The 21,573-nt window shown below is 39.4% G+C and overlaps 1 protein-coding gene across 2 annotated transcripts in view; it reads right to left on the bottom strand.

Annotated features, from left to right (window-relative positions):
- The window catches only part of LOC119907179 (septin-7), a 39,138-nt gene extending 23,037 nt beyond the window's left edge, over window positions 1-16,101 (bottom strand). For both annotated transcript variants that reach the window (XM_038724831.1, XM_038724832.1), the window contains exons 1-4: window positions 15,946-16,101; window positions 15,446-15,447; window positions 10,865-10,967; window positions 2,718-2,824 (exon numbers count right to left, since the gene is read on the bottom strand). In XM_038724831.1, coding sequence (XP_038580759.1) covers window positions 2,718-2,824; window positions 10,865-10,967; window positions 15,446-15,447; window positions 15,946-16,000 — 267 coding nt within the window. In that variant the 5' untranslated portion in view covers window positions 16,001-16,101. The remainder of the gene's footprint in view (window positions 1-2,717; window positions 2,825-10,864; window positions 10,968-15,445; window positions 15,448-15,945) is intronic.
- Between the last annotated feature and the right edge of the window lie 5,472 nt (window positions 16,102-21,573).

Below are 21,573 nucleotides of genomic sequence, written 5' to 3'. Positions count from 1 at the left end.
CTCTGACGTTATTCTGGCCTGAAAACCTCCAGTCTTTAAGTAAAGGTGTAACGTTAAACACGATACACTCCCCAGGTTCTCCGAGCTCCCAGTCCGGGCTGAGGCAGCTATGACCACAAGACTAACTGAGCTAACGTTAATTACATGACGCCAGCTACTTAGCTGCAGTTAGCGGTTAAGTTAGCAACAAGTTCCACTTTTTGTTCATCAGCAAACCCCGTAAATTACAGAGAGTTGAGACAGAGCAGCCGGGGGGACACGGGGGAACTTAAATATTATAGGATGCAGGCAGCTATCAAAGATGAAGTTTAACACTGATGGAAGCTTCATCAGGACTATGATTGACATTGGACTGGCAACATTAGCAAACACCTCCAGATGGTGTTTTGGATTAAATGTTGCTAAATCTTCATCTATGCAAAGAAACACATCACTGTTTTCCAACTGAGCCATGCTGACTTTAACTAGTGAGAAGTGCTATTAAAAACAAAACACAGAAAATCTCTCATTTAAAACAACAACGAACTGTTCAAATGTTGGCAGATTATTGTATGTTTGTGTACGAGCCCGGCACTTACAGAAAGAAGCTGAATGAGAATTTTTTTTTTTTTATAAAAACAGTGAACCCTGACACTACCTGCTCAGCACCAAACGGCATACAAAGAGACCAGGTGGTGAACATAGTGGAGTATTTAGCAAAACAGTGCTAAAAAGGAGAGCGAATAAATGTGCATGAATGCTAACTCATATGAATGCTAATGTTGCTCTGTGTCTGCTGGATGTGTAAATAACTGTTAAACTGGTTACAAAATGAAGCTTTAAAGCACTACATCTTGGTTTTCTAGGATTGTTAACCAGCGTATCACAAATTGATGGCAGACCTTTCAGTGGAGGAAGCCTCTTGTCTTGGAATGGGGAGTGGTAGTGTACTGTCTACTAAGGCGCGTGCCTTGTTTTATCAGTGCATCCTCTCGGGACGCAGTACACACTTTAATGAGGTGTGTCACATCTATTATCATCGAGACAGGAAATGCAGCGCGAGTCAGCTTAAATGTTACCCGTTTTTGTTTTAAGAACAGACAACGTAATTTCCATTATATTTCTAAATAAAGGCTAGCAGCTAGAGCCACCCACGTGTGATGTGATGGTTATAAATACTACATTTATTGTCTGATTGATTTGACTCATGGAAAACACTGACTAGCTGTTACAAAAGACTGTTTTTGCCTGTACTATAGTAGAGTAACGTAAATCTAACATTTATCAATATACTGTATACTTTTGAAAATTTGGTTAGATTGAACTGTAAGCCTAATAGTTAAGAGTAAGAGAAGAAAACACAGCTATTGTCTTCTGCATTGCATGGAATGTGTTCACTTATCATAGTATGTGAATGTATTTATATAATGAAGATCCGCCCATGTATAAACAGCTATGAGAGATGCTGAAAGCCCCCCCTTCTGACGACATTTTTCCTTGTGGAGCAGACAGAAGTAAATATACAGTGTTTACAGAGATGTTCGTATCCAACAAAGCGTGGCCATCTCAGCTAGACTAAATTTTGTACTGTCGCAACTGGTACAGGCATGCCTTTCCAATCACATGCTTATATATGACACGGCACTTTAACACCCTCTCTCAGACTGTACGCACATATTGTATACCACAGTGTATGGTTTCAGATGAATCAAAAACAAGTAAATTGATTAAAGTAAAATGGTGGAATGAACAAATACATTTTTAAAATACAGCGCCTGATTATGAAATGTTACTTCCCTCTGCCACTTTTCACAATAACGTTTTATTGTTTTAAGTTTTACTTAAAAAGTTTAAGTTAAGTCTTTACTTTTCCCAAAGGTTGTTTTTAAATTGACAATGCAATGACCATTTTAATGCCTCTTTTCATCCCAAAGTCTTCAGTTGTCTGTTGTGTTGGTCTGAATGAAGTGATCAGAAGAGGCAGGATGTTAAAAGACACAAAAATCTAACATGTCATGATGTCACAATCTATGTAGCTAACACTGACCACTAGATTAAAACCACACATGTTGATTATGTCATTAACCAACCCTTGCTTTGTGAACATGAGCCTAACTACGCTAGGTTCCTTTTCATTGTCAAAGGATTAGCCTCTAGGAATTCCATCTAGATGAAATCATCAAAAGTTGTGCAGATCATGACGTAAACTAAATCACAGGAATATCTCGGTCCTGTTTTGGTAGATTTTGTGTAAAATACTCAAGACTAAATAAATCTTTATTTAAATCTAAGAATATATTAAAATTTTGTATTTCCATAAAGTTTAATTTCCAAATAGGCAATCCTTTAAAAAAGCAACTTCATGCAGATAAGTGTTAAAACAGTAGAACCTAGCAACAACCTAATCTGACAGCCTTATTTGAAATTACAACACATCTTTGCCTCTGTAAAAACTTTATCTCTGTTTAAGCAGATGAACCGGTTTCTCTGTCTGACACAAACGCATGGGTGGCAAGAGCTAGGAGGAGCAGCCCCACAGGTGAGGACACACCTGTGTTACAGTAGCCTCAGGCTCTGACAATTCAACTGGCCAGTGTCAGGCTGAAGGTGACCTGTCATGTTTTAATTAGCAGACAAACCTTTGGCCCTTTATGGGTTTAGAATTTAATTAATTAGTGGCAAGTGTAATAGGGACTATTCCTGAATAAAAAAATAAATCAATAAAAAGACACATTTACCTGCACAGTTTTTTTAATTCTATGCGAAGGTCCCGGGTATTCAGGGGAATACAGATCCGTCAGAAAGAGGGAGTTGATCAGCGTTGACTTCCCCAGGCCAGATTCCCCTGAAAGACACAGACAGAGCCAGAGTGAGTGGGTGGGACAGAACTCAAGAGACACATTTCACGCTATACTTGTTTTCTAATCCTCTTTTTCATGCCAGACTGAGGGGCAACATGACACAATTTCCAGATGTTTATCAACTCCATTTGTAATGCAGTCTTTCACTGTTTGACATTCTTAACACATCTGAGTTTCAGAACTTTTTTCAGTACAGGAAAAGGCTCCCTTTAAGCCCCGTTTTTTTTTTTTTAACGGGCAAGCGTTAACACGAGACGAAGGAGGAGACAGACAGGGTGGAAGTTGTCCTCCCAAATTCTTTTCCTGTATGCATTTCAGGAATCTAATCAGAGAATCATGGGAAGGGAGGAGAGGGGAAGGAGGATTTCAACCACCACAATCATAACGAATTTTCACTCTACAAAGGAGAGAAAACAGAAACAAAAAGCACAGATTCCATTCCACTCCAAGAAATCCGAGGCACAAGAAGCAAATCAGACATTGATCATTCACTCCATTCCTCTATAAAAAGGGGTTCATAGAGTAACAGGGTGGTTTAAGCTTCTCATTTGGGTCCATTCTTAAATGCACCGCAACATTACAATATGCTGTACATGCTAGTCGTATGATAATGCTACATTGACTGCATTTATTCGACATGATACAGTAGCGTTCGCTTCCCAGCTGCTGTATTTATAAAGCTATTTGTTTATCTTCCAGCAATGTGAGCACAGCTAAATGTATTGGATGATAATGAAACGCTTAGTGAGCTAGACTAAACAAAATCACAATATATTTCAGATGCTTTGCAGTAATGTTTATGTGTACAACAGGATGAAAGAAGTCTCTCTGTAACTCAAGCGTTAAGCATTAAAAATAAAAAACTACATATAGCCCCTTTAACTAATTATACGCCAACTACTGGCTTTGGAACAGATGCTAGCATTAGGTAGGTAGCTACTATAGGTAGTTAGATAGTTAGCTAGGCATGCTAACATTAGCAGCTGACTTTTGATCTTGTGTTTTTAGTTGAGCTAAACCTCCAATTATCAACAAAAAAAATGATAGGGGCCTATTTTGATAATCAATGTGTTACTCATTTACTGTATCAAGCAAAAATGACAGAAATATCATCATAATTCAATCATAATTGTTGGAGTTTTGGAGTTGTAATAATCACAAACAATTCTGTAAGAGCCAAGAGAGACTGACAACGTTAATCCAATACTATCAGCAATGCCTGTTAAGACTGGGGTGAGTGGAAGGCAACAAGGAGCTGCTGAACAAAAGCTTCAGTGTGAGAGAAGGGCCAGTCGTACGCCGGGCTGGCACGGCGGCCAAAGAGCTGCTCCTGACCTTTACAAGCGGCCTGGGCAAACATTGGCCACGGCTGCCAACAACGCTCCATGAGAGGTCGGAGAGATGAAAAAAAAACATCACACAAAAGGATCCTTCACTCAACACACTTTCGGAGTTCTAAATATTTTCCTAAGAGGGCTGAGCCACATTTATCTTGCAATCTCAACAGACATATTTCAGCCATTGTAGCTGGTCTGTGATGAAACATGCAAGACCACGGTAAACATTTCTTCAAGGGAATGGAGAACTCTTATGTACTGAAGGCTGATGGGCACCAGGGGAGGCTGTGGTTTTGTGCAAACTGTGGGTGAAATGTGTGCGATAAAAATGTCAGCTTGAATTTGGGAATCTAAGAGCTGACAAGAACAGCAGGACCCAGGAGAGAGCAGTGAAACCCAGGTTCAAGTCTCGGCTCAGTGTGAGGAGAGGGAAGATGAGGAGCTCTGGTTACAAAGGAACCAAGCTCATCAAACTCAGAGTTATGACGGCGGCGGTGGTTTGAGTGCAGATGCTGATCATGGCTGGTCAGAGCTGTGGCTGCTTGTTTGGATGGGCGAGGACTATGAATCTGCCACAAAACTGAACCATTATACATAAATGTCATCAGACGATAATTGGCTTTGACTGGCTGAAAAATATTTACCACCCCTGCTGCCCAGTGAGTCAAAAACTGATTCATAATATTGAGCTATCTGACTGAGTGCAAACAGCTGCCAGTAGTATTATTGCAACGAACACAGTGAGCTAAATTGCTCCAGCCATACATGTCGACTGTATTCCCTCCATTTTGTGGAGCTTCTTGTGAATTGTGCCTTGGTACGTTAAAGTTTGAATTGAGGGAAACAATTTTCATTTTTGCGCTAAAACCATGCACTGTTCGATTATAATTTTCTCATATTCAAAGAAAATGTATGTGCTGTGACACACATGAATAATTGTAGGTTTACTGCTGGTTACGTTGTATCTTGGAACCTGCAGATTATTGGGCCAAAGCACGTACACTGCAATGCCCTCGGTTCAAGTCCACTCGAGGACTTGCTTGCATGTTATCACACTTTTTCCTCCCTACTTTCTCCCTCTCTATGCAGTCTATTCAAGACAAGAAATAAAAATAAAACTTGCACATAGATAAAAATTTTTGCACACAGGAAGTGAGCAGTCACCCTAATCTTCTATAACAACCAACGTGTCGAGTTCTGTTTTCGTTTACTTTAGTGGGTTTTTTGGCATTTAACATGTTCACCTCAAGTGATGTGAAAACCTCAGATTTCCACACATAGCAATAATAAGTGTGCTTCCAAATTATAATTCAGTAATAAAATCCTAATGAGCTGTTGAGCGGCCTCTCCATCATTGCAACAGCACTGTCAGCAAAGTGGCAATCTTACTGCTGGGCAGCAGAACAGGAAGCAGTGCCAGAGAATGCTCTGGTTCAGAAGTAGCTCTGCCCTCCCTTTCCACCAGCCTTCTGTTCATTTCCATTACAGATGGGTTAAAACTCTGTTGCTTGACATCCTGTGTTCTATGCACAATGCTAAACTCACCCCCAAAAAGAGGGGGGAAAAAAGCAGATGCTTGGGCTTTCAACATGGGGTTTGAATCAGACGCTCCTGAACTGATTGATGTTGAGAGGGCAGATCTAATTTGTCATGCAATTACTAATAGGTTTTAGGAATTACGATAGAAAGAAGAAAATTAGTGCTCATTTTCTACAAATAAATGTAGCCATTTACAAATAGCACAAGGACAGAACAAGACTTAAAACAGCAAGCAATTATAAAAGTTAGTTAATTAAGTGAACGTGACACTTGTCTACTATAGGTCTTTTGCTTGACTCAGCCAATACGTAACTCCCAAGATGTCACATATGGACGCTTGGTCCCTTGGCGTCACTTTTTAATGCACTGGGTACCCCTTTAGTATCATTTTCCAAAGCTACAAGCATTACATGTCAGGTGACGTAGTATAAAAGGGAGGGAGGTGGGTCAAACAGACACCAAACTTTCACCCAGGAGACCGCTGTAGTCAACGTTGACTTCTCTAAGTATGTAATGTATGTAAAAGTTAAATAACTTAGCTTATGTAACATACTTGTTTTAACCCAAATCAAGATCTTTTCCTAAACCTAACCAAATACTTTTGGTGCCTAAAGTTAACCAAACTGTGAGCATTTCACAATGTTAACCACATGTTTTATTTTGAAAGCCTAACCAGAATGTTACATATTTATTGTTGCAAACGTATATTTTTTGTTAACTTGACCGAGGACCCCTGCACATCCAGAAATGACACTAAAGGGGTACCTAGTACATTAAAATGTGGCAACAAGGGGTCTTTACCAAGAGTCCATATGTGACGACTTGAGAGTGAGAACATGTTGACTTGAAAAATGTATTGTTTAATCGGGGTGAATGGATGAAGACCCCTTTGATGTTACACAGTTTCATTCAAATCCTCCGTGCTAGCTAACTGAAGTGGGATGTATAAAAGAAGCCACTAACATTGTCATTACATCCGTGCATCCCAACGGAGCACCAGAGGAAGACCACTCTCACTGAGCCAGCCCGCCAAGCCGAGGCCCACCGGCTCGCCCCGCTAAGCAGCAGCACACTTCCTTTAAAGGAAATTTCCAGCAGCTGTGTAAACCATGGGGGTTTATTCAAAAGCACCATCCACTGCATACAAGAGGCTGGTGGAGGGGAAGCGGGAAAGGTTTGGCTTGTGTGAGAGAGCCCACGTTAGGTTCATTTTCTTGACAGGGCTACCAAGACACTGGAATAATAGTGTGCAGGTGAAATGAAAAGTGGTCTGTTTGTTTGTGAAAGGGAAATTCTGTATGCTCAACATCGTTTGAAAGCACTCATCTTCTCTGCACTACTCTGTGTTTATGAATGGGACTTTCCCTTCAAACAGGGCTGAAGACAGTAAAAGTTTAACAAGCCTAGAGCATGACAAAAGTGTTATACATATATCTGTTGGCAAAGCCATCCTTTTCTTTCTGCCTGTGTCAGATTTCGTCTCCTTCGCCTTAAAAGCCCCACTTGTTTATTTGACAGCATTCTTTCCAAAAGGAATACAACAGAGTTCATTCAGCTCTCTTTCAACCAGGACCAAACACAATGAGCTCTGGCAGCGGTGGCCAACATCAAGGTCAGTTCTTGCCAATGTGCACATCACTGCCAAATATTGACTTTCACCATCAAATGGCTCTGGCCCACTTTCACTTGTCCACTAACAATAGCTATCCCCCCACTACATCTACACCAACATTAACGTATACTCAAACCCATATGAGTTCAAAAGAATGTATTGGGTTTCATTTCTGTTACACTTCCAAAAATAAATGCATGTAAATTTTATTCAGAAATTATTTGTGTTATTTAAAAGTTATTTCAAATAACACCTGACTATTTTTACTCATGTGACTCTTACATAGCAATCTTCTTCAAAATTCTCTTTAACAACGGAGTCGATAAAAAATATATTTCTATGTTTCTTTGTGCACACCTTTATTACAAATACATTAGAAAATATGAACAATGCTAGGTTTAGCCTAAATGGCAACACAAATGCCAAAAAGAATTTCAATCCAATCATGGGGACTGGAGAAATTGCCGTTTATAGTTAATGAATGTTGTGTGGGAAGAAAATCATAGAATTAAAAGGACATAGGGATATACCATTCGAGGCTTTGAGGTTTCCAAATTAAGCTTTGAAAGTCTTTTGTAATATTTTATGACATCATCATCACCTTAAAAAAAATTATTTTTATCCTCAAATAGAATCCTCAATTTGAATAAAGTGATATGATCTTTTACTTTATGATCTAATGACTTGAATGAGTAGGATTTGTAGATTTGTAGGTTTGTGGACACGCAAAGTGTCCACAAACAGCCGCAGCGGTGGCTGAGCAAGCTTGAGGTGAAATGGAGCAAGCGAACTGCTATGTTTTTATAGAATGAGCAGCATTTCAATGTTGATTTAGAACTGGAATGTCAACATTATGAAAAAAACTTTGTCATATTCAATACAGCCCTAAAAAGGAACAGTTTACGTCTTGAAACTCAAGCATTTTACCTCGGCCATATATAGCTAGAAACACAACAGAAGAGTGATGGATTCATGCTTAAAATGCAAGTTTATCCTCAAAATCGCTTTCTGTATATATTTTCCAAGTGTATACATTCTGTCAGCTTTATAGTAAAAAAAAAAGAAAAAAAAAAAAAAAAAAAAGAAGCTTCGCAGCAACATGGTGAAATGAGTGGACACTTCTTTGTGGAACTATCCTTGGATACAATATTTTTTTTTTTTAAATTTACTATAAAGCTAATTATATTTCACATTGACAAACAATGTTGGCCAATTTCAATTGATTATCTTGTTTTGTACAATTTAAAATGGATAAAATCTTATTCCACTGCAGTCCGGTGGGAGAGCCAGCTGGGGCCGAAGCAGCAGGTGAGATTGACAGCAAACACAGATGTAAAGCACGGCAGCTCAGAACAACAGATTTCTCAGAAAAAGAGGACTCGTTTTGAGTCCTCGCTGTATATAACTTGTTACCTGTTTGACACAATATGAAGCAACGGAGCTATATATTGTTCAGTTCTTGATTGTTCACAAAGTACTTGGCAATTAAAAAATTTGCAGCACCTTATATACAGTATTATTTAATAATACACAAGTGTGGGTGTGCCTCCCCCTCAGCTAACACCACAAATAGAACTGAATGCTGTGGGAAACACTGATGTAATTTGTATATATTGACAAATGTTATAAAAATATAACTTACATCTTGAGCTAATTTTTTCCAAATGCTGCACAGGGTATATTCTAGCCCAGAGAAGATGAACGGTGTTTTTTGCATGTTTGGTTCTGTTACTTTCTGAATAGGGTTGTGACAGATTATTTTTGCCATTTCTGCTTGCTAAATGACTCAAACAATTCATTTCCTATCAATGGACTAATCAATTCATCATTTCAGCTTTACTTCTGACCTTGTTTGGGAACTCCATTGATATTTAACCCATGTGGGCTCATCATAATATTGAACTCAATCCTGGAGTTTGTTTATTGGGTAACACAAAACAAGACAGATGGTTTTCACGTAACGAAATATAGTTATTGATCTAGGGCTGTTGGCAGCTAGGAAATGCACTACCATTTACTAGAGATCAATTGATTTGCAAACCTCTTTCACATTTGTGAACTGAGCTCTTAAATTATTTGACACTTCACAACGCTTATTACAACATCAGAGGGACACCCTGACAATTTGAAAAGAAACTGAGGCTACCCAAGTATTCAGACAAACCTGTGTTGATTCACCACTCTTTTTCAGCTACACTCTTGGCTTTCTTATCGCTCCAGGTCAGGGAGCCATCCCTTGAAAATTGTCATACCTAACCGCAAGTCTAGTTATTAGTTGTGTTTGTTAAGTGTGTATTTGTGTATAATCTGTTTGTTTTAGTTAGTGTTTTACAGATTACAGATGTTATGTGTGCTACAATGCAGATGTAATTCCCTAACAAGCTCAATGATGGGTGGGAATTGGGTGTGTTGCAGTTGTGTATGAGGTATATGCCCAAAATAAAAACACAAAAGTTGTATTCATTCCTGGTGTATTCATATTTTCCAGAGGGTGTGAGCTGCCTGGCTTCTACCCTTTATATATTAAAATGTCCTTTTTAATTCTGTACTGTCTAATGAAGAAAGCAACAAAATACAGTTAAAACAAGTGAGAGGTTTGTAACATGAATCCCCGTACTTCACAACTGTGTCTTTCTGAAATATGCGTCTAGAAATTCCACCATAAATTCCATAACTGGTGGGTCCCCAGCGGGTGAATGTGTTTTATAATACACCCATCAACCCCTAAAAAATGAAGGAAAACGCCAGCATGACAAGCACTTGACTTTGCCAATTACCCTGCTATTCTAATTACATGCTCCACACAAAAATTGCCACATAACAGCCTCTTTCCTGAGAGTGCACAGCAGGGGGAAACTCCAGGGCGTGACTACATGAACCAAGCCAGGAGGGAGGAGGGGGATCTGATTGCCATGGAGACGGGCTCTTTAACCCTGGAGGTACGGAGAGCCATGAACCCAGGGGAGAGGATGTGACATCATGCAGGCATTCCGAGCAGCTTCCAGTTCAGGTACCTCTGAACAGCGTGTGCAGAGAACGGAAAGGTTCTACGGTGCGAGTCCATTTGAATCAGCTGCTCAGGCTATGACTTTGGCTCCGTGAATGGAATGACAGGAAACGTCCTCCCACCACACAATCCAGGAGACACAAGCCACACACACACACACACACACACACAGAGCAGCGTCTGCCTGTGCTGCTGCATGGCAAACCTTTGTTTTAAATGGTTTCCCAAAGTCTTGTCTTACGTGCAACTTATCCTCTTGAGCTAAAACCATCTCTAATGCATTTGGGCAGCCAGCTGCTAGCGCTTTCAGCCATGACGTTTCTGTGAAACTCAACACTGCTCAACACATGAACATGTACAGTAGAAGCTGCAAGTTCTAACACAGATGTACTGTACGTAGACGCATCAACATCTTTTAAGACTTTCACACTCAAACAAGTAAACATTCATCCTCAGATGAATGCCTGATTGTGTCATACACTGAGGAGAAACAAGAATGTAAAAAAGGTGCCAACTGAAAATTACTCACCCACAACCATGAGTGTGAACTCGAAACCTCTCTTCACAGACTTTCGGTATACTTGGTTGGGAAGATTTGCAAAGCCCACATAGCCCTCCAGGTTCTTCTGTTGCTGTGGACCAAAAATAAACACAGCTGATAAATTTCTCCTATAGCCCAGAAGAGCATATTGTGGCTAACTGTACCATTTACTAGCACGGATTTCAGAAAGCACTTTTAAGACCACTTAATACTAATTTGGTGCCACAAAAACAATATAAATAAACTGTGCCTGCACAAACGGCTGGTTTCTGACTGAGCATAGTGAGCTAGGTGAAGACAGAACCAGTCTGAAAATGAGTGGATATACAGTGTAAAAAGGTGTAACAAAATATTTAAGCATGACATTTTGTGTGGACTTTCACACTCAAATCCAACATGCATGAGCTCATGGAGCTGAAAAAGGGGTCATAATATCAACAAAGTCATAGAATTTGGTTTTGTGAGTAGTGCTGAGTGGGAAGGCAGTGCCAGGAGCATTTATATGTTACCCTAATTAAAAGATGCAATCTCTCTCTCTCATACTTGTATTTAACACATCTGAATGATTTTAAAAGGCTTAAATTCTCAATCATTATTATTTTAAAGGGTACACTTCACAATTTAAACGAAGGAACTTATTTAGACTGTTGGTATGTCTAGAATTGACTGGAATCGAATTGACAAAGGGAAAAAAAGCACAAAAAAAATTGCATTTATGAGCATTTGGTGACCATTGAATTTTATACAAGCCATGTTTACAACGATCTAATACGACCCAGAGGTCCTGCAGGCTGATGAGAAATATGCAGAGTACTTACAGCTGTGTTGGAGAAATTGACATGGGAAGGCAGCGGTCAAAGGAGTCAGGCCCATGAGGCAGGAACACAACCAGAGAAAAGAGAAGTTAGTTAGCTGAACCAGTAAAACCACTAAAACACAGTGCATCCCAGCTATTTATAACAGAGGCAACATACAGAATAGAATGATTATTTGAATAATCGATTAGTTGTCAACTATCAAATTAATCTGCCACTATTTTGGTAATTAATTGAACTATAACTTCAGTAATCGACATTAAAAAATGATTTTTTATGAAAAATGATCCTCCTTTCAGCTTCTTAAACGTAAATATTTTCTGGTTTCATTACTCCTCTGTGACAGTAAAGTGAATATATTTGGGTTGTGGGCAAAACAAGACATTTGAGGACATCATCTTGGGCTTTGTGATAAACATTTGACAATTTTCTTACACTTTATTGACCAAACAACCAATCAATTAATTGAGAAAATAATCGGCAGATTAATCAAAAAGGAAAATAATCATTAGCTGTAGCCCTAGTCGGACAACTATTTCTGGATTACTATGAATTACTATGATTTCGAGTAATGACTCTGAGAAGGAGGATTAGGTGGGCCAAATTATTAGCCCACTCTAAAATAACTGACAGGTGTTTCTATTATTCTGTCCACCCCTTTTATCTCTATGAGGGTAAGCTAAACAGAATCACCAACTCTCTAAAACAAACATAATCTGTACATCCTAAACTTCACAGGGGGAGGATTTACTGCAGGGCTGTTGTATTAGACTGCATTAGTTTCAGATAGATATAGGAATGAATGTATCAGCTGATAAGTGTCAGCCCATGTTGATCAATGCATTGCAGTGACAATTCTCTGTGAAATCTCTAGTATCTGTATATATAAAAAGAAAATCCTGTGCTCTTTCTGCAGTGTCATGCAAAGGAGTATTTTTTGCAACGTCTATGTTTCTGGGGGAAACCCTGAAAAATACTGTCTGACAGGAGAGGTTTGAAGAAAGCTTCAGTGAAGATTATTGAAACAGATTGTTGGCACATCACATTACTATAGTACTATGGTTCCACAAAGTCAGACCTACAGTAGAGCAACTGGACAGTATCATCAAGCAGTTATTTCCTGTGTGTTTATAGGAGCAGTCAGCAGTTAATGTGAGCGCTTAAGACGATGCATCCTCCACTTGTCCCACTGTAACCACACACACACACACACACACACACACCTGTTCTGACAGACTAACGGCCTACTGGCTTCCATTCCTGGGCCCTCTCCCCACTGCTTCCTGTGTTTGATTCAGCTGACGGACTGCAGAGCAGTCAAAACCTGAAACAATGTGCAGACGGCTGCAACATAACCTCAAATCTAACATGAAGGTGAACCACATACACAAAGACACTGTGCAACTAATGACAGGACGTTTAAGCTGAAAACACCAGACTTTTCATTGCTTTGAAAATTATGTCTTTGTGCAACACTGTGTACCAACTGTGCTGCTTTATTCTGATGCTTTGTGGGTAAGGTGCTATTATCCACACGAAAGGCGTCATGCACACTGAACGAACAGCAATTTCTCAGCCAAACTGTCAGCAGACACACAAATTACTTAAGAAAATGGCTTGCTAAATTTGGGTCCATATGTGCATAAATTTTCAGCACAGGCAGGCGAGATGTCTTTCTGTTGTGGGCTCTTAGTTTGCACAGAAACAAGAATTCAGGCAACCTGTTTGTGGTAATTACAGTGGCACTACACAAAGTCAATGTAAAAAGTAAGCAAAAGGCTGTTTTACAACTTGCGGGCGGACGGGGAGGTGTTCACCAAAGGAAAGCAGGGCTTGCTCTACAGCAGCACTCATCAGATAGTTAAGACACCATGTCAAAAGGTGAAGCAAGTTCCAATCTCTAAAAAAGAACCAACATCTGGGTCTTCAGTTTAAGCTCCAAGCCAGTATCACTGACAAATGAAATCACTGCAGGAAAGAAATATGACAGCAGAAGACAGAAAAATGCATGGTGCACTTTGCCGTTTGCTAAACTACCGGAAACAATGTGGTGAGCCTCCAGGAAGCTGGGGTTACAAGGAGGTAGGCCAGAGGCAGGGCTCTGAGCATGGAGTATGAATTCAACAGAAAGGATCCCAGTGCTTTCTGACAAACCCCTTCCCACGACCTTAGGGGAGCTCAGACATTTCATGCATCATCCCACAATGTTATTCTTCCAAACGTCTCTGTTGATACGACTTGGCTCCATTCACACCAGTCCAAAACGGATTTTCCCCCTCACATGGGAATAGACAGAGTTTCAAAGAGATTGAGAGTTTACAGCAAATTCCCACAGAATGTCTATGGCAAGGTTAACTTAGCTACTTTTACATGCAACTCAAAATGAGGTATTTCAGCAATTTGAATCTATAGTCTCCCATCCTGAGCTAAAATAACCCTGATGACATCATCAGGGTTATTTAGTCAGATGTGAAGGCATGCACCTAAGCCTAAATATAATTCACTGAAGCTGACAGCTCTGCATTGACAATAACTTATTCTCTAACTCTATTTGCAATTGAACAATGTCAAATTGAAGACCTCATCTATATATTCATAGAATGGTAACTAAATTTAGCTAAAGCTAGACCACACAAATAACATCCAGATGACCAAAACAGATGTGACATTTTGTCTTTGCTACTCTGTGCGTGTGTCTTCATTAAACATTGCTGTAAAAGATAAGAATGATATCATTTAGCCCTGTGGTGTGATTGCAGACTGACAAACCTAAAATTGGCCAGGTACAAGCCCCTCGCTGCATGTCGACAAAGGCTAATAATGTACAATCCACTGTATAGATGTCTAGGTTAAGCTCTATTAGGCTAACACCTGAACAAACTAAGAGCACACTGGCACACAGCTTGGTCATCACAGACCTCCCCCTGGTATTTGACTACCAGCCATCTGACACTCTGTCTGTCTGGCTGAATGCCTGACCTGCCCATCTGTGCTATGTCATAGCCACTATGCAAACAGCACAGACAACATGCCACTTGGCTCTGACTGCAAGATACCACCAATTTTATTCCCATGATAGCCTCAGATGTGTAATTAACTTACTGCATGTGTTCTTGCTTTGCTTTTCTGGATGGCAAAAAAAAACTGCATCACCTTTTACTTCGTTATCGTGATACCATATCCATTTGGATATAATCACCCACAAACTTAAAATGAACATGGATTTATCGATCCACATGCAATAGCTAAATTGAGAAATTATTCAGTAGCTGTCGAGAGAGATGACCGGACATCAAACTGACACTTCAGTTTGCTGACACATTTTCCTGACCTGTTTATACCACCTCGGGGGATGATACTAACTTTTGTAGCTAATGTTTCCCGTCGTATAACGTTATCTAACGTTAGTAAACAACAATCTAAGCCTTTTAGATATTGTTGTTGGGTCTACGCTCATCTTGTAATGAGCAGGCTTGATTTATTAACGATGCGTACGTTAACGTTAGCTAACTCATGACAAAAACACAGGAAATGCCGGGCTAAGGTTTAAAACCATCTATGACGCTACGATAACGTTAAATAATGTTAGTTAGAGAGCTCCTGGCCAAACTCCATTCATAAATCTGAAGATAGTACGTTTAACTTAACGATAAACAGCGTTTTAGCATAATGTAAGATATTTTTGCGCTCATTAAGATGCACTTTTCAGTTCAGCAGACGTCGAAAACACCAAGCAACAGATAAGTTAACTTACAGCTAGGGAATTTCAACTTTAAGGCATGGTTTTCTGACGAATACTTATCATAATGTTAACATGTATCTTCCGTTAACTTACACCGTAACACAGCATGGTGGGCAGTAGCAACCCGTGTGAACGGGTTTAAGTATAATTTCAACCTAAAACTGGTGGTAATATTACACCAAAATTAACATTACCGGAAGACCATAACGCGTTCCGAGGTGTGAGACGTTAGCTAACATTACGCTGCGGGAAAAAACAATGAGACATTAAACTATTGGGTTTTTGTGTGACATTTCCCTATGAGAGAAAGTTAGTGAACGTTTCACGGGGCTATGCTAACGTTAAACATGAAATGAGTTATCGTTATTCCCGAGCGGTTCCAACTTCATTTCCAAGATTTCGTTTCCCGTAACGTTAACACAGAAACTGTTCGTTAAGTTAACGCTAGACTTGGATCAACTTTACACACGGAAGAGAACAGGGCATATTTGAACAAATCTGACAACACTCACCCATTATGCCGCCGTTCCCGTCTGCTTCACTAACCAATGTTTCTCCGCTTGACATTCCCTCTCACAAACTCAGCGCTCAACTCTGTAAAGTAGTAACTCAGTAGTGGTTGTATCTAATGGGATACGCACATCTTTCGACGTAATGGCATGTCAGTGACGCGAGAACGTCAAAGCAAAATGCGTACGTTCTCCTTGGAGAATACCGCCTGCCACACATCGCGAGATTTGTACAGAACCAAATACTGCCTACTAATAATATAAATTAAGAAAACTATATTCAAACTGTATTTTTATGAAAAAAGACTCGCAAAAGAAGGGCAGATGTCTACACTGTAATAATGAATTAAATAACTGAAATAGGACATACACATCTTCACACACAACACGTAAATACACGGGGATCAGAGCTGAAAGGACAAGAGACAGTCAACAGTGCCATCTAGAGGGTATTTTAATTATATACATTTTATTACAAATCATTTTTCTCAGGGTTTCACTGAAGGCTTGAGTCTGCAATGGTTACATGCTGTGTTTTTTATCTCAAAGCAGTATTTGTTATTTCATATAGGCCCAACTGCGGGTTGGCTACTTTATTTATATACAAAAGTAACACTGCTTCTTGTTTTATGTGATTTTGCCTTTATGCATTATTTTACTTTTTAAATAGTTTTACCCTTGTATTGTGTTGCATTCTCTCACAAATGTCCCTAAGGCGGAAACCTCAATGGAAATAACCTGGCTTACTTTATTAACAGTGATGTGGGGAGTCATCATTCTTCCTTACATTAAACATGGGATTATTTAAAAAAGTTGAATTAGAAGAAGTGATGGCAGACAGTTTGAAAGCTAATCATGGCTTAGTTCTGGAAGTTTATACAAAACGCGTAAAGGTAAAAAAGTAATTAGTGTGTGTGTGGGAGACATTTACATTCAATTTTTTTTCATTTAGCTGACCCTTTTATCCAAAGTGACTTATAATTGCTATGTCAGAGGTCGCGCGCCTCTGGAGCAACTAGGGGTTAAGTGTCTTGCTCAGGGACACATTGGTGGATGTCACAGTGAGGAATTTAACCCGGGTCTCTCACACCAAAGGCATGTGTTACTGCGCCATCACCACCCCCATGTGTCAGGAAATCCAACAAACACAAAGTTTGATGCATTTCCCAGGGGCATTTAGCATAACATTTATTCTGAAACGATCACATATTATTCAACTCAAAGCTCACCTGAGGCTGACAGGATCCCAGCAATTCATTTTGGAGATCTCCTGTCATGAGCCGAGGTGTTGGACAAGAGGACCTGTTGCTGGTGCTAGAGGAAAAGTCAGAGGATCACCAAATTCGTTAGAGATGCATCCTTTTCTGATAATAAAAGTCTGTTCCACATTTAAGATCAAGTTTATTGTCGTCTCTATAGGAACCACAGTACTGTAAACGATGGAATTTTTGTACACAGGCACTCTCAATGCAAAAAAACAAAAACATACAATTCAAAATATATGATGCAATATAGAATAAAAACAATAACAATATATAGAAGATGCTTCAGACACATATTGTAGAAATATGTAATGAAATATGGTAAATGCTCCATATTTGTCTAGCGCCTTTCTAGTCTTTTCGACCACTCAAAGCGCTTTTTACACTACATAACATTCACACACACATTCATACACTGATGGAACAGTGTATGAATACGAGGGGTAATTCGGGGTTCAGTATCTTGCCCAAGGACACTTCAACATGCAGCCTGGAAGAGTCACTCTATCTCCTGAGCCATAGCCGCGTTGAAATATGGTATAAGAAGTGCAACTTATATGCATAACATACAATGTTTAAATAACATAGATAGGCACACAGTGTTGTATTCAGTAAATCTACAATAACTGTGTGATTGAGGGTATGTGCGTGCTTGTGTGTGTGTGTGTGTGACTTGTTTGATGCATGATGAATGACTGACATCCTGCTAGTGTGGCTAAAATTGCACGTGCCTTTATTTTCTAACTTCATTTATTACACGGAAGGAAGAAAGAAAGGAACAAGGTCAGATACAGTAGGTGAGTGCTGCACAGGATTCTGGGTGCTCTTGGGGAAAATAAAATCAGCTTATAAAAAGCATAGCAGACGTGAACTATCGTATCCACGGCCTGAGCAAAATCAACGCACAGAGCCTGAGAAGCCTCTCTGAGCTGCATATGCGTACACGGCAGCCTCTGGCTGTGAAATCAAATGAAATGAAATTTGTGGCAATGAGGAGAATGAGCATGTTGCATCACATTATATGAAGCTGGCAGCTGATGTACACAAGGCTTTACATGGACCACCTGTGTCTATGCGCTGCTTGGTGTTATTTCTAATTACTAATGATAAAGCTGTTGTGTTGCTCCTGCAGATGCTGGAACAGTTGAATAGCTGCTCAGAAGCTTGTTTATTAACTCATGAAAATGAACAGCAATTCTTGGCTCTATTTATATTCATCAACCCATTGTGGTTTTATATTAATCATCAATAGAGCTACATATCACCTCCAAAATACAAACAAATTACAGTGTATTTATCTGTCAATAGAAAGAGTTGATGTCTGAAGATTTGTATTTGTGTCTACATGAGCAATACTGTTAACAAGATATCTGAGACCATTAACAGCGTGCTGACCATAGACTGTATTTAAAAAGGTGCTGACGTGTTTGATGTATGTGTACATGTCATTTTAATTTAAGATCTTCCTGCTTACCCACAACCAACACATATGCATGTCTTTATGTATGTATCATCCATTCAGTTTTGGCTATTAAAGATACTGAATCCACCATACATGCTCATATTTGCTCACACTTCCACAATTTAGGTTCTTCAACTGGCAGAAATCTGACAACAATTCACAGAGTCCACATTGTACAGAATGCACCTTTTATGTGGTAGCTGGATTCTTAAAACCAAGAAAAGGTTTTATAACTCAATTTTAATGTCTTGCACCAGGTTATACTGTTACTCCTTGTCAACCAGTTTGACATATAAACATGGTTAAATAATAATTAAATGAATACCTCTCTGACAGTGTAAAACAACACTGATTATTATTATGATGATATTATTATATAGACTTTATGGCTGAGTTGCTGTATTGGATTGCATTAGATTTTATACCAAATAAAGTGGCCACTAAGTGTGTTATGTACATATATTACCAGTCCCTTTTCCTCACTTTGTTCCTATGATTTGTTTTAAAACACAATACCACAAGTGTTACAGGATTTCTATTAGGCTTCTGATGGATTACTGTGTAAGCAGCATTTTAATGACCTACTTTGACCACTGTATATACTGCTGGCAATGTGTATAGCTGATCATATATTTTGTTGGTAAAATCTTGATCTTCAAAGTATAAAGTACAATACAATGCAGGTGCTCAAGTAAAATCTTAATTAAGTACTGTACTTGAATAAATGTACTTTGTGGTTTTCCAGCACTTTATGTATTTGCGGATGCATGTGTTGTACTGCTGCTTAGTTTTCAAGTTATGGCATAATGCACACACAAGGTGTCAGTGTGGGTAATATAATACAGCAAGCATGAGCCTGATTTTTGTTGTGAATAATGACATAGTTATATAAGTAAACACTTATCTCACGCTTGATTATTTTGCTGAGAAGCCCAAAATGAAGTGATGAAGAACTATAATGAATGGAAATGTGTAGTGCATGGAACAACCGCTCTGATGAAGCAGCATGAGATTTAATACCAGCACTGAGATGAAATGACTGCACATAACATACCCATATGTGATCTAAATAGTCTTTTCAGAAATCCAATTTCAAATTGAGGAGATGGAATTATTATTCAGCATCCATGCACAATTCAAATTTCCTCATCAGGGAAGTAATTTGCTTTCTCAGATGTCTCGAATTTCATTGGCTGGGATAGAAGGTTCTCCTATATCTCCCTGCAGTGCTAATATATTGTCAAATAACTCAACCTATGCAAATGCTCTATTTATTTATGCTGGTCTATTATTTAGCAGTGGCAAAATTCTGAAATAAATAGCAGCTTCCCTCTGTTTTTCATCAACACTATTTGTCTCTGTTCAGCGGCAAACAATTGTCCCTTTGCCAATTCAGTGTGGGTTTGCTCAGTGCTCATTTTATGCGCTGTATCTATTTACTGTCCCTTTGTAGCATGGGGCTTGGGAGCGGGGAGCAGATGTGCATATATGCTCATGCATGAGCTACATGGCCGCGCAGTCGATATGTATGAGAGAATAATGATTGGTGCTGGTGGAGGAGCTGCCTGTCATCTCCAGCAGCAGCTCATTAGGAGGGAGAGGAAAGTGGGCTTTTCCTCCTAGAGCAGACCAAGGAAAGCTGGAGACCTGAAGCAGCCCAGCAGTCCTCTTACTTTACAGAACATTTTATGTGCACAACCTCAAGAGACAAGAGGGGACTTCATATTTCATTCATTACAGGGGTCACACAGACTGCAGGCTGGTCTTTTTGTTACGCCAAAGAAAAGGCTGTGAATTAAGTGCCTTTGTTGTAGATTGTTCAGTGAATTAGTTTGATTTCTCCAGTCAATTTGATAGCCACAAAAATCAGAGGCATCAAATAATGGGAGGCAGAGATCAAGAGGAAATAAAATATTCAGAAAACATCAAAAAGGAAATAATGGAGCACTATGAGCTGATGGTTTTGTGATTTAAAGAGGTGGTATTATGCTCATTTTGAGGTTCAAAATCTTTTTTAGGGGTTGTACCAGAACAGGTTTACATGGTTTAATTTTCTAAAAACACCATATTTTTGTCATACTGCACATTGCTGCAGCTCCTATTTTCACCCTGTGTTGAAGGCTTCGTTTTAGCTATGGAGTGATACATCTTGTCTCTAAATGATCTTTATTGGGAGTTGCACATGCACAGTTCCTAGTTAAGGACTACGAGCCAATCAGAAGGAGAGAAGGGTGGATAAGTGAGAAGCCAGTAAACAGGGCTTTGGTTCACCTGTACATGTTGCCGACCAGCTTGGCAACATGGACTGGAGCAAGAGTTTCAGAGTGATGAGTTATTAATCTGTTACAAATGTATCTTTCATCCGTAAAGTTTTAACTGAGCTCTGTCTCTACATCACAGTAACAACTTCGTGTCCATTGACTGCCTGGAGGGTAGCTAGTGTTCGGAAGGGAGAGGAGAGGTGTGTGCTGCAGCTCAGTGTTTTTCCAACGGTGTTTTTGAGGGCGTGTCGGACTAGCCGCTTGGCGAGCGTTATATTAGGCGCATTTTGCTTTCATCGCTTTGACGTCACAGGGATGAAAGGGAAACGGCTGGACTAAAAACGAGATGTTTTCAGGCAGTTCAGAGCAGAGCTTTCTGTGGGAGATGGGAACTCCCTTTGGGCTGAACTTTGGGCTTTTTAACTTTGCAAACCTATTACATGCACAAAAAAGATATAACTCAATAAAGGAGAGGGAAAAAGCCAAAAAGCATAATAACACCTCTTTAAATCTAAGAATTTGTATTATTCAGTGATATTTTGTTACTTATCTGTGAAACGGAAGCATTACCACTGCATTCCCTGGACCTTGTTGTTAAATAGAAACATTTTTGGGAAAAGCACACTCTGCAGCCTAAAATATTAAA

This window comes from Micropterus salmoides, unplaced genomic scaffold (assembly GCF_014851395.1).
Source record: "Micropterus salmoides isolate LMB-PRFRI ecotype aquatic unplaced genomic scaffold, ASM1485139v1 Ms_hic_scaffold_17, whole genome shotgun sequence".
In the NCBI taxonomy this organism is placed as follows: Eukaryota; Metazoa; Chordata; class Actinopteri; order Centrarchiformes; family Centrarchidae; genus Micropterus; species Micropterus salmoides.
This window is presented reverse-complemented; position numbering and strand designations above follow the sequence as displayed.